This window comes from Neopelma chrysocephalum, unplaced genomic scaffold (assembly GCF_003984885.1).
Source record: "Neopelma chrysocephalum unplaced genomic scaffold, ASM398488v2 Primary Assembly neopelma1_44, whole genome shotgun sequence".
In the NCBI taxonomy this organism is placed as follows: domain Eukaryota; kingdom Metazoa; phylum Chordata; class Aves; order Passeriformes; family Pipridae; genus Neopelma; species Neopelma chrysocephalum.
The window spans coordinates 2,991,038-3,004,027 of NW_020897703.1; the positions used below are offsets into that span (position 1 = coordinate 2,991,038).

General features: G+C 38.4%; 1 protein-coding gene across 1 annotated transcript in view; it reads right to left on the reverse strand.

Annotated features, from left to right (window-relative positions):
* Positions 1 to 5,835: 5,835 nt before the first annotated feature.
* SLC40A1 (solute carrier family 40 member 1) overlaps positions 5,836 to 12,990 on the reverse strand; it is a 16,536-nt gene continuing 9,381 nt past the window's right edge. Inside the window, exons 6-8 of the mRNA XM_027678090.1 lie at positions 12,699 to 12,941; positions 10,217 to 10,876; positions 5,836 to 9,111 (exon numbers count right to left, since the gene is read on the reverse strand). Coding sequence (XP_027533891.1) covers positions 8,792 to 9,111; positions 10,217 to 10,876; positions 12,699 to 12,941 — 1,223 coding nt within the window. The 3' untranslated portion in view covers positions 5,836 to 8,791. The remainder of the gene's footprint in view (positions 9,112 to 10,216; positions 10,877 to 12,698; positions 12,942 to 12,990) is intronic.

Genomic DNA, 12,990 nt, shown 5'->3' on the forward strand with positions numbered 1-12,990 from the left:
GCATTTGTCTTAAGAAAAAAATATAAATCACTTATTGTCTAATCAAACTGCTTTTGCTCTGAATTCAAAGACTAGAGATCCTCAGGTTTGATTCCTCTATTCAGAAGGTCTGTTCCTCCTTGTGTTTACACAGCCACACAAAATTAAAGAAATAGAGGAAACAAACAGTGGGAGAAGAGTTTCTTTTCCCTCTTTTGGCTAAGATGAGCCTAATGACACAGATTCAGGGGAAGGAATTAAAGGTGATGTGTTTTGTTATTTTGTAGCTACTGTGGATTTTGCACAGAGGCTCGTGATATCTGCCAGCTTTAGCAACTTATTGGACCAAGAAAGATAGATGAAAACCAAAGAGCCAAACTACTTCTTTGACAACTGAAAATCCGTGGAAAGGCTACTCTGGGACAGTAAAGGCAATAAAAGTATAGTTAAAGGTCCTTGAAGTGTGCAAGACAAAAATGGCTGTTGCTTTATAAGACATACAATAAGAGAAACATTCTGTCTTAAAAGTAAGTAAATAAAGGCTTCCCGACACATAGAAAGTTTCTTGATAGTCCAAAGGGGAAAAAAGCTTTTCAAAAGACATTCAGGATGTATTCTTGTCAAAATTTTTCTCCCAGGAGAAACATTTAATGTTTTTTACATTCATTCCACAGGCATATAGCACTTCTGGGGGTATTTTGTGTGTTTCTCTCCAGAAACTATTTGTGTTCCAATTGTCCCACTGTGTGCAGGGGTTGTGGGAGAGTTTGTTCCTGATGCCATCCATTCAGTCCATCGATACCTTGAGATGATTATGCTACTGAAACTTGCAGGGGGTTTCTGAAAAAAGAGCTGTGCCTGTGCTTAGACATTCCCTAAGGAAGCTCCCAGCTTGGATGGGCTGTTTGGAGTTTCTTTGGTCCCCAGCTGTGTCACAGTCTGCTCCTTTCAGGCACGGCTGAACAATGCCAAGGTCAGTAAAGGATGACAGGGAATAGTATGTTGCAGTCAAGCAAACGAAATCAAAACCGTGCCAAAGAATGGATTCTTTATCTTGTTTGGTTATCTTTAGAAAATAAATAGACCAGCACACTTCATACTGTAAACGGTAACTTTGACTGGCCTTACTCCAGTAGCACCTGAACAAATATTTCTGACATGGACAACTCCTCCTCCCTCCTTCTCAGCTGGACAGATCACATATTTGTGTAACTCCCTGTCAGGTCTGATGTGGTCAGCCAGGGCAAGGAAGCTCCCAGAAATGAGGGAATTCAGACATTGCATTTACTTTTTCAACAGTCTTAGAACCAAACTATGCCTTTCTAGGAACAGCCCCAGAAAATATTCTATCCAAATTCTGCTAGTTAAGGTCTAGGGCTCTTACTTCAATCAGCAGGCTACTGACAGCTAAAGGAGCTCAAAGAAGACTGGATAGGATATGTACACATAGAATGCAGGCAGGCTCTGCATAGGAATATTACATTTTGGAAAACAATTTTGGCAACTCTGCTTAATGAAAACAGGAATATTTGTACTGTTGGACAGTTGAAGGAAAAATCTAAATTTCCCTGTCATGTTAAATAATGTGGAAGACCTTGTTTAGTTAAAGAAGATTCTCTCTGAAATTATACAAACAATAATTGAGAGGCATCAAGTCCTTTAGTTCAAGATAAAACATCTGAAATGGTTTGAACTGTATTGACAATGTTAAGGTGAGTAATGTATTTTCTTCACTTTCAGTGTCCTACCTAAAAAGAATCCTTTGTTAAAAAGGTGCTGAAGCTGCTTTACTTGTACTTTTTAAGCATAAATATTCTCTCACTAACCATTCTGTTCTTTCAACAGCATGTTTCAGTTCCGTCTTCAGCAGTGCCCCTTTGAAGATCTGCTGTATCAGTGCTCTATGAAATCTGTGGTAATTGTGAAGTTTTGACAGTACTCAAGAAAAAACCCTTTAATTCTTATAAAAGATGCCTGAACATTTTACTAATCCTGCAGAACCACTTTTAATAGCAAATTCAGAGGTTGCTTATAAACTGAAATCAAGCATTAAGACATTAAATGAAAAAGTATATTTATTGATGGACAAGCCAACTGTTGGACAGATCTCAGGAGGGCAACTAAGAGGTAGTTGGCTGGGGTGAAGTCAGTGTGAACTACTCCACTCTCTCAGTAGTGGTTCTAGGGGAAATACTGAAGTGAAAGAACTGCAGGAATACCTTACGTGCAATTGGAGAAAAACAGCAATGGAAAAAATTATATCAGCCCTTGAAAATTCAGGATTAGAAACTCCACAATTTGCAGAGTTTCAAATATGCTGTAATCTGACTTCACCGATGCTTGTCTTCTCAAGCAAGATTAGACATTATTCCCATCCCTTTTTACATACTCAGGTATCATCAGCATATCAGCCCTGTCTCTAAATGACCCAGAATCTTTTACTCTTCTCATTTCACAGAATTACAGAATGGGGTTGGAAGGGACCACTGGAGGTCATCTAATCCCATCTAATCCTGGTCAGGCAGGGTTCCCTAGAGCACGTTTCAGTATTTCCTAGAGCTCTGATTACAACTGTTGTACTGTTCTGGTTTCTCTCCAGTTAGGACTGCCATTCAAGACAAATACAAAGGAAAGATGGGATGCAGGACTCAATTTTTTTCAATTCCAAAGAGAACTGCAATCTGTATGATTCAATTCATGAATCATACATGGTATAGACCTGTTCCCATTTATTTATATATTACTTAAATTTCACTTTTGTTGTACTTTATGCTCACAATTACTTTCTGCTAAAATGGATAAGCATTCCTGACCCACTATTTGAGGATTCAGTTGATTGTACGTTAATGTAGTGCTTTGCACTTATCTGCACTGGATTTCATCTTATTTTTTTCTGGACCATTTTATCTGTTAGTTATGATGCCATTGGCAATAGACATACAGCCATATCACACATCACATTACAGACATGGCACATTTTCACCCTTTTTTTTTCTAGGGACACAGGACTTACACAATCACCCTGTTCTCTGTCACCTCCACCACTTCCTGACAAACTGCTTTTGAACCACTTGCTTAATTCCATCTAAGTATGATGGAAGAGAAAGGTCTCGAAGTTTGACCTCAGCAAGTGGGTAAAGGAGAAGCCTGAAACTGCTTTCCTTCCCCAAGGTAAGTGCCTTTGGCATGAGCACAGCTCCCGTGTGCTGTTTGTCCTGTCAGGTGGCCCATCCGTCCCTGAGCACTCACGGGCCCAGAGCACACGTGTCGCTCCCGAGGACCAGGCAGAGCACGTGCTCTACTTTGCTTTGCTAACACAACAGGTGAGGGGGGAGAACTGCAGGACCACCTCCTGGAAGAGGCAGGATTACACAAGACAGGGGTGGGAGCTGCAGTTATTGCAGCTGGTGGCGTGTACAGACCAAGGACACGTAGATAGAGACCACCGCACTTAGTTCTGCTGCTCAAGGAGGAGCTTGAGCTTATTTTCAGCCTCTGGCACGGGTTCACTGGGATGCAGATTTTCTGTGTACTGACTCTCCCCTGACTGAAGCAGACAACAGCTTACCATGCACAAAGTGGGGGTATTTTCTGAGCCAAACTTGCAGCTTTAACACATTTTGCTCTTGTAGGTTTTTTGATCCTAATGTGTTATGCTTAGGTATCTACTGAGCTTCTAATAACAGCTTCTACTGTACATTCCCTTACCCTTATCTGCCAAAGGAGGAGACTCAGATTTTCTAAACATAAGTAACTTCCCATGCATTTACAAAGGTTTAAGAACTCTTAACTCTGCATGTGTGAAAACAGATTGCCCCATCACTCTATATGTAGACTAAGAGTGGAAAGCACATAGCTGCATGCTTCTCTTGTGACCATATACAATAAAGTTTAACTAGAAAGACATACTGACCCATACAAGGACAAGCTGAAGTATTTGAAAAAGCATTATTGAACAGCGTGCACTTTGTCCATGCTCTTTGCAAGCCTTTAAGCAAACATCCTTGTTCAGTTTTTTCTGCCCTTCAGTGTTGCAAAATATAGTGTCTTTTTTAAAGCAGAAGCTAAAGGTATAGTCTTATTCCAAGAATAAAATAATTCTTATTACGCCATGCAGTTAAGAGCACCCACAAGCAAGAAAAAGAATGTGTGAGTACAGAGGGCAAGACAAAAAGCACTGTTACTGTAATACTACTAGCTTCTCTAGTACTAACTACTTGAGAAGGACATGAATGCAGAGTACAGCACAATATATTCCTGCAGAATCTGAAAATAGCTCAGTCTTGAGGCAGTTGGAAAGGCATTAGCCCCTCCACAGTGCTAGATTTAAAAAAGCTATGAAATTGCTCTCTCTGCTCTAACAGAAAGTCTTTACTTTAAACCACTTCATGTTTGCTGACCTGGGACATACACACCACATACTGCATAGAAGCAAATACAGCAGTGACTGTAGTATTTTAAAACTACTAGATATGAACCTACTAACTCGTTTTCTAAGAGATAGTTTTCTCAATAAAGAAACAGAAAGTAGTTTAAATTGAAGGGACTGAGAGTTCACTCTTTCTGATTTCCTCTAATAAGATTCAACTTTCAAGCCCCATTATCAGTGCTCAGTTTATGAAAATGCTTTTGAAAACAAAAATCAATTAAATATTCAAGAGCAAAATAATAAAATACCTTGCCTTCCACAGGTAGGGCTGATAACTAACCAGAAAGCAAAGCAGTGCAACAAGCAAACAGTGGTAGATACCTCCAATCATTCTACCTTTGGCTGCTGAGCCACTGAATTCCACAGGGGCTTAAAAATCTCTGAACTTTTCAAAATGTGAACTGAGTGAAGGAAAACACCAAAGGGTAAATTGTGAAGGGTTAAAAAAGTGGGGTTTACCCACTTAGCATACTTCACAGTAGTCACAACTCTTTTTCTTTGTACCTGCAGAAGTGGATACGTGTAACTATATTTTCAAGTCAATATTCTAATGCTTGTCTTAGTTTGTAAGTGGCAGTGATGGGGGCAAACATTGCTAAAAATGAAACTTGGTAATCTGACTTTCACATCGACATTTAGGGTAACTCTTAGAGAAACATCACTTACCCTAATGCCACAAGTCTGATACATGCAATGAAGCCTGTAGTTCTAACTCACCACATTGCAATTTCCACATGGGAACAAACAGTTACTACTACTAACTCTAATTCCCACAGGAAAATAACAAGGTAGTAATACAACCAGGGATAAACCATAAAGGTGTTTTTTTTAGGCAAACCTCTAGTTCAAGGATGAATCAGTGCCAAGAAATCCTAGTGAATTAACACAGTATCCTTCTAAAGATCAATTTATCATGCAAACATATCCTAACTACACATAACCAGAAGTAGTCCTGTATTTAATTTTGAAAAGTACTTGAGTGTTAAAAGTATTACATTTATTTGTGACCAATCCTATGCCTAGGGTTCTCCCCTACAGGTTGCTGCTACAGAAGGCCATAACCTCAAATTCAGTATGGGAAAAAGATGAGTGGGAAGGTAAAATCATTTGCTTTCTGTTGCTCTGCAGGCCAAGACACAAAACTGCTCTATGACCAATGCAGGACCTGGGCCACGGTTTCAATACCACAACTTCAACTTCAAATATTGTGTCTTACATTACCACTGTGATAAAAATAAAAACCAATGCACTGAAGAGTTATAGGGCCATTGAAAGGTTCTGACTGCACTTGACATTTGCTGCTTCCTCAGTGCTATTTGTTTGTGCTTCATGGTTGTTCCATCTCATGATAGTGAAAACCTTCATCCACAGGACCGATGCTAAATGTAGCACACCAGCATCCCCCAAACTAAATAATACAGGACAAATAAGGTTTTATGCAAATTTATTCATTAGCTTTAACAATACATAAATCAATACTATGTCCAGCATAAGGTTGTATAATAAAATATTCTGGTAAGATTAATTTCTAGTGCGAACATTTTTAAGGGCAGTTTTCATCCAATTTGGACACATTTTTAAAAAAAATAAATAAATACAAGGCCAAAAATGCTTACTTTATGAAAGTCCTGCTAAGTAAGACTTCAGGCTCCACGTTGCTTCAAAGCACTAACAAGTACAGGTGTCTGTGTACATCTTAGACTCGCACACAAATGGGCTGTGCTCAAGCAGCAAACATTTTTTGACATCCAACTCAGACCAACACATACCAGATTTCTAATGTAGACCTCCTTATTCCTCTTAAAGCTAGCATCCACTTTTTTACTGTAGGATTGTCTTGCCTTCCAGCTGTGATCTGCATATATGAATCCTAATATATGCACAAAATACAAAGGTCCACTCCCCTCTTAATATTATGTTTTTGGCTTGAGATCCTGACTGCACTCTCTAGTGGAACTATTTATGAAACAAATTGCTACTCAATTCAAGTACACCTAAATTGCCCTTGGAAAAAAACCAAAACAAAACATTTTTGGAACAGGCAGGTACATTACATGCTCCCAGCTTTCTTTGTTATGCTTTTGGAGCTCTCTAAACTTGAGGAATACATCCTCTCTGGGATGTGTGATGCTTAGTGCTACAGCATTAAGTTTTAGGCACGCTGGGTTCTGTAGGCTGCAGACAGTCCAGAAAAAGCTGCATTTTCAGCTTTGTTTCCCCAATGGTCAGGGAGTCCAATTATATACAGTGGCATTCAGATGTTCAAAGTGCAGTATAGAGGCATTCACTGACATCTGGACCGCTTTGATTTATATTTAGCAATATTAAAATCTGGTCCCAATTTAAATTAGATACACATGAGAAAACATATTTGGCAAATCAAAGGTGTTTTATTTACTAGTGTACTTATACCATATAGGCTATCCTTTGGGTATATTTGTTCTACAAATCTAGATAAGCTTGTTTTGTCTTCTGACAAATTCTCCTGATGGCAAAATTCCCTTTTCCTTAAGTTAGACTCAGGATTGAGTCACAAATTTTAAACCTACTCTAAATTACACATTTTACTTTATTATATCAAAAAAACCTGCCAATGCTTGGTCAAAGTATAAACACTTATAAACCTAGTGAAAACATCCCTGAGAAACTTTCAGCAACATAGAGTAATTATTGGTTTTGGTCCACTAGAGAAAATTGTTACATCCAGGTATTGAAAAACGTGGGCTACAAGTCCATTGGTTGTACACTGGATTCTCATTCCCACTTTCACTCCCCTTACAAAAAATTGTATCTGAGACAAAGACCACTAGAGGTTCTTTACATTCTATTTAGTTTGATAGAGAATGTAATTGTTAAAAAAAATTGTGATGAATGGCCTAGATTCAGCCCTGGTGTAACGCCTTTAATTTCAATGGAGTTCACACACATTCCAGGGTTGAAGTCTGGCAACACACGACTGTGAAGGACAGTACCTAAAGTTAAAAAAAACAACCCTTAAAAGTTAGAGGATACTTTTCACAAGTTGCTGACATTTTTTTGCATACTACTTGTTTTGCAAACAAACATTTTACCAATATTGAAGTTTAGAAGTCAGACTGCCATCCATAGGAAAACTCAGAACACCACCTGGTTCAACTCTACTGAGAAAGCAAAGTGCACAGCTTCCACAAGAGTGCACACAGGGCTAATGGCTATGGAAATACTGTGTTAGCACACATGCAGGGTAAAGAAACAAAAGCAAAAATGCAAGAACTTCTTGAACAGAGGGATGTATGAGCTTTAGAGGGTCACACAGTCCACCATCTCATTTGTTTAGTGATATTTTAGAACAAAGTCAAAACTCATATACATGTTAGATAAATGCAAGTAATCCACCTTCTTTTGCCTGAAATATTAAGTATTTTCAAATACAATTGTTTTCAGAAACTCTATTAAAGCCTGATATATTGGAAAATTTATTAAAGCTGCTTGTACTCTAAGGCAAAAAACTAAGTTAGCACTAGAATTTATCTTTCTGTACCAGTACTCCTGACCTTAGCACTTTCTGCTACAAACCTGAGCAAACCTGCAATTTGCAATTAAAAAGCCATGCTCTGTAATGTTACATCAATAGCTTCTGCTAAATGAGGCTGTTCCACTCTATGAAGTGCAACAAAAGTGTAATACAATATCTTGTACCTAACACTTGTCTAATTTGTAAGGAAACATGCAAAAAAAACCTGCAAAGGTGTTTCCATAAAGTTAAATCAAAATGGATAAAGTACTATAACGGTTTTGGGAAAACATCAAAAACTTTGAGTCCACTTCAGGAATCCATGAAAGATCACAGAATATTCTGAATTGGAAGGGACCCACAAGGACCAAAGTCCAACATTTATAAAGGATGTTTATACCAATTTAAAGAAGGTAGGGGAGAACTGTTCATAGTGTGGGAATATTGGAGAAAAACTCCAACCCCCCCCCCAATACTGTATAACAAGTTACTATGAAGCAACTAAAAAAACCCCTCATTTTACTCAGAGAACACAAGAACTGTTCAAAATTCACGAGCAAACTGAGTAGTTATAACCACCGAACAGTATCACTGTGGGGGTCAGCAACAGAACTTCAACATTATTTTTGAGATCAAACATTAGACATATGACTGCTGGGGATCCTTTGATACAACAGCTGTCAAGATCCAACTGGGCTGTCCTCTGCCAAAAGTGAAGCCTTTCTACAGAGTTGCTGTAATATGAATTTTCTCTCTTGGGACAGCTTCCCCAGACAGCTAAGTTATGCATTCAACTCTAGAGAAACACCTCAGACAGGGTCATAAAAAGGGAGGATACATGCTTAACCATGATATTTGTGCAGCAAAGTTAGTAAGTGAAGTGGATCCTTTCAGACAGTAGATGTATTACCAGGTGGTGAACTGTCAGGGGCTGTTTTGGGATCAGGAGTGCGACAAACAAACAGTTGTTTTCCCAAGGTTTTTTGGGCAAATCTGAAGTACATTATGTGGCCCATTGCAACAAAAGACACAGAAATAAGCACCAATAAGCCAAAAGCTTCAGGGTTTGGGGCCAAGATGACCATGATGAAGTGCAGCAAATCAAGAAGATAATTCATGGAGTTTTGGACACCATTTATGATGCCTCTTTCAGATTCTACCACATTTTCCTGGAGTAACTGTGTGACAGTCAAATCAAAGGACCAAAGGCCTATGGAGAGAAAAAAAAAACAACAAAAGAGTTATCCATGCAACTGGGATTCTCTGGTAAGCTTTCATCACTGGCACAATACAATTCCTCCTTCCAAACACTAATTTCTGCCAAAAATGCATAGGATAAGATATCCTCTTGTATGACTAGAACTGATTTCACACTCACAGTCAAGAGCAATTTACTTTCCTTTTACTAATATTTCCTGAAATAATACATACAGCTTGACACATCAACTTGCCTGTCATATCTTGCTTCAACATGTCTATGAAGTTAATATTTTGCTCATCTTCTCCTTGTTTAAATAGCTGGTTTACAGCTATTTACTGTGCATTCATCCTAGCTACAACCACTGAGTTTTGCAAAAGATGTCTGCAAAAAAATTAAACATGTTTAAACTATGCAGAATACGTAACTTAAAATGGTCTCAGTTGACACTAACTTCCATACTGTTTTAGTCCATTAATGATTGAGCTTTAAAAGTTTATCTTGCAAACAAACCTAAGACATGTGAATCAAGTATTTTATTCCTCCTCAATTCAGCAAAACCTGTAGAAATTAAGTACAAAGATTCTACAAATGACAGTTACTGTTCATTACATTTATGCATTTGACTGCCTCTGCTGTTGACAAATACTAATACTACGCTAACCAGCAATTCCTCCAAAAATTAAGCTTTCTGAATCAAAGTTTCTACTCTAAACTCTGAGATTAGACAATTTAGTAAATTGATTAATTTAATAAACTGCAAAGTTTGAACGTTTTGACAGCAGATGTGTTTAGTTCTGTTCCCTAGTAACTGTTTCATTTGGTTGTGGCGGAATATCATTGAAATGAGAATTCCAAAAAACCAGTTACATTCATCTCCAAATGTGGTAACTTTTTCTCATTAGTGATATACAATGTACAAGAAATTAGTACTTCATTTTTTGCCCCGGTGATCACTTTTAAGTGAAGTATAATTAATTAGCCTTAGAAATGTGATATAACGCTTCAACTATAGCCTAAATTCTAAATTAAAATTTGTATTTAGTTGACACGCACTTCAATCTTTAAAGTGAAAAGCACTTAATAAACAAAATTTTAATAGAGACATAATACTCACCAACTCTAGCAGCAATGACTCCTGCAAACAGGAGACTAACAGAGATCAAAGGCACGGGCTCAGGACTCATCTCTGGGTCACTGTTAGCAGGAGTAGCAGACCCGTTTAACAAGTTGGGCATTCCAGTCGCCAAAATCATTTCAGGTTCTGGAGATGCTATAGTAGGTAATGGCTCATTTTCAAATAGCCTGGCACTGATGTCAGCAAATGGGGAAACAGTCAAATCCATAGGACTTCCAGGCATAAATACAGAGACGACACATAAGATCAGACAAGCAAACTGAGCAACTCCAGAAATGACGCCTGTGCGAATGAGGCCACACTTGCGACGAAGCCAAGTGAAAGCTACTGTTCCCATGATTCCAGTGACTGCCGAGGCACCCATGAGGAGGCTTAGCACGGAGCCACTCAGACCCTGAGTGTATGCATAGCCTGTAGTGATACAATCAAAGCCCAGAACAGTCATGTACAGAAATGCAAGACCCATGCCTGCAAGAAACACCGGCTGGTTGTAGTACGCGACCCATCCGTCACGGAACGTTATGAAGGGTTCAGCAATGCGGGCAGCGCAGCCGGCTTCCTTCTCCTGTGGGGGCTCAAAGCCACTTACATCTTTCTCAACAATTAACTGCACTCCTTCAGCAGGTTTCACATCACTCTCTGTGAACAGAAAGGCAGCTGTCAGATACACTCCTGCCTGGAAAGTGCACAGGGTAAACAGACACACAGTAAGTTCACTTCTGCAGAAGTGCATCAGTTAAACACCACAACCAAGCTCTCTCTTAATTACCTAAATAATTTAAAAAGTGTCCTAAAAATCCCACCTGTAGAGCAAGATCAAGTAAAATTTATCCCTATCAATTTAAACTCCTGCTTATTTAATTGAACTATGATAGGAGAAAGCACTGTCTGCTTCTAGACTTGCGACTGAATGCTCCATTTTCATAAAGAAATTATTAGTTTAACAAATGCTAATGTTAGTTGACATTTTAACATAGCTTTGTATGCTTAAATACACTAATTGCAGAAAGAAGGGAATACTTAAACACCTGTCAATATCTCATGTCATGGTAGAAGAACTAAGGCTGAAGCCTATCCAGAGGCAAAAGTTTTCAAAGCTTGACTTAAAAAAACCCTTCCAACCAGGCTTTTCTACAATTTCATTTTCACTGTAATACAGGAAAAAGGCACAAAAAAAAAATCCAAAAAACCCATAGCAGTATTTGCATTAGTAATATGGATAGAAACTCTACAAATGTCTGGATGCCTGCACAGTTTTTTTACACTGTTAAGCTTAAAACTAACTCCACATACAGTGAGAAATGAAGTATTCCTGAAATTTTTAAAAATACAAGTCTTCTACTACAATCAGATACTGCAATAGCAAAGATTAAGAGGTGTTTCCTATATATTGACATTTGCTAAATGCTTCATTTTTCAGAAGTCATTAAGAGCCAGTTCCAAAGCCATGGAGCCTTCTACACTCTATCTTGTTCCCCTACCCTGGACTGCCATCAGCCTAGTCCAACAGCTATTACCACAATGGATCTGATGGCTGGCCAGATATGTCTCTTCAGTACTTTTAATAGCAGCTTTCTATCTCACCTTATATTGAGCAAAAATTGCTAGCTAGCATTTAAACAAAAGATTCTTCATATTTCTTAAAAAACCCCGAAAATTGCAACCTATTGGTTTTTTGGAGCCCACAAGATGAGCTTTCTGTAGCACTCACATACTGCTACCTTAAAAATGAAAAAACACGTTTGGTATTCCACTATCTAACATTTCAAATAATTCATAGAAATAATTCATGATTCTGAAACAATTTTTATTTCTGATATTCAGTCTACCTGAAGTAATGTTAATATCAATTTTAAGGCTGCTTATAGAAATAGCCATAGTCATAGCCATCTACACTGTAAGTCTCAGTAGTTCTGCTTGGCCAAGAAAGCAAAATTGAACGTCAAAGTAGATTTTTTTGACCTCCACCATTTTGTGCAGCATAGGGAAATCATTCAAGCCTGCCAGGCTAGAAATATGACCACCTATTCTACAACCTCCTGAAAGCCTGTTAGTACTATGTGTAAGTAGAAACAAGTTAGCAAGAAATAGTCTTATAGAGGCTGTTTTTCCCTTAGAAACTACAGAGCCAAGGGCTTTGTCCAGATTATTAGCTATGGTACAGATGGATAGGAGCATTCCTTACAGTCAGCCCTAAGTTAGAGGGCAGACCTACTCTAAAGGGTTAAATAAGAGGAGACAAATCATTCTTTGGCTGTATTTTATGGAATTCCTCCAACAGCTGCACTAAGTATTGTTACTTAGATTAGAGCCTCTGGTATTTATGTCCAAAACCTGAAACCTCCAAGCTCTGAGTAGAAAGCTATATAGCCTCAAAACAGTGTCTGTAGAGAAGCCAACACCTCATTTGACTGATACAACATACTGTAAATTTGAACAGTTACTTCTGTGTTTTCAGTACCTTTCGTTACATTCAGCTGTTTCAGTTCTGATTCTTCAACTTTGGCAGATTTGAGAGCCAGAGTAGGGGTTTTCTGATAAACCTTCCAGAGCAGCAGATATTCCACACACATCGACATCAGGTTCCAGCCAGAAATGAATCCACAGCCAATCATCGGGGAGCCAAACGTCATTATCTGACCAACCGCCATGGGGGCCAAGATATTGGTCAACTGATCAATTCTTCTTATTGTGGCATTCATATCTGTCAGAAATTATGTGAGGATATAAAATAACTGCAGAACACTTACAGT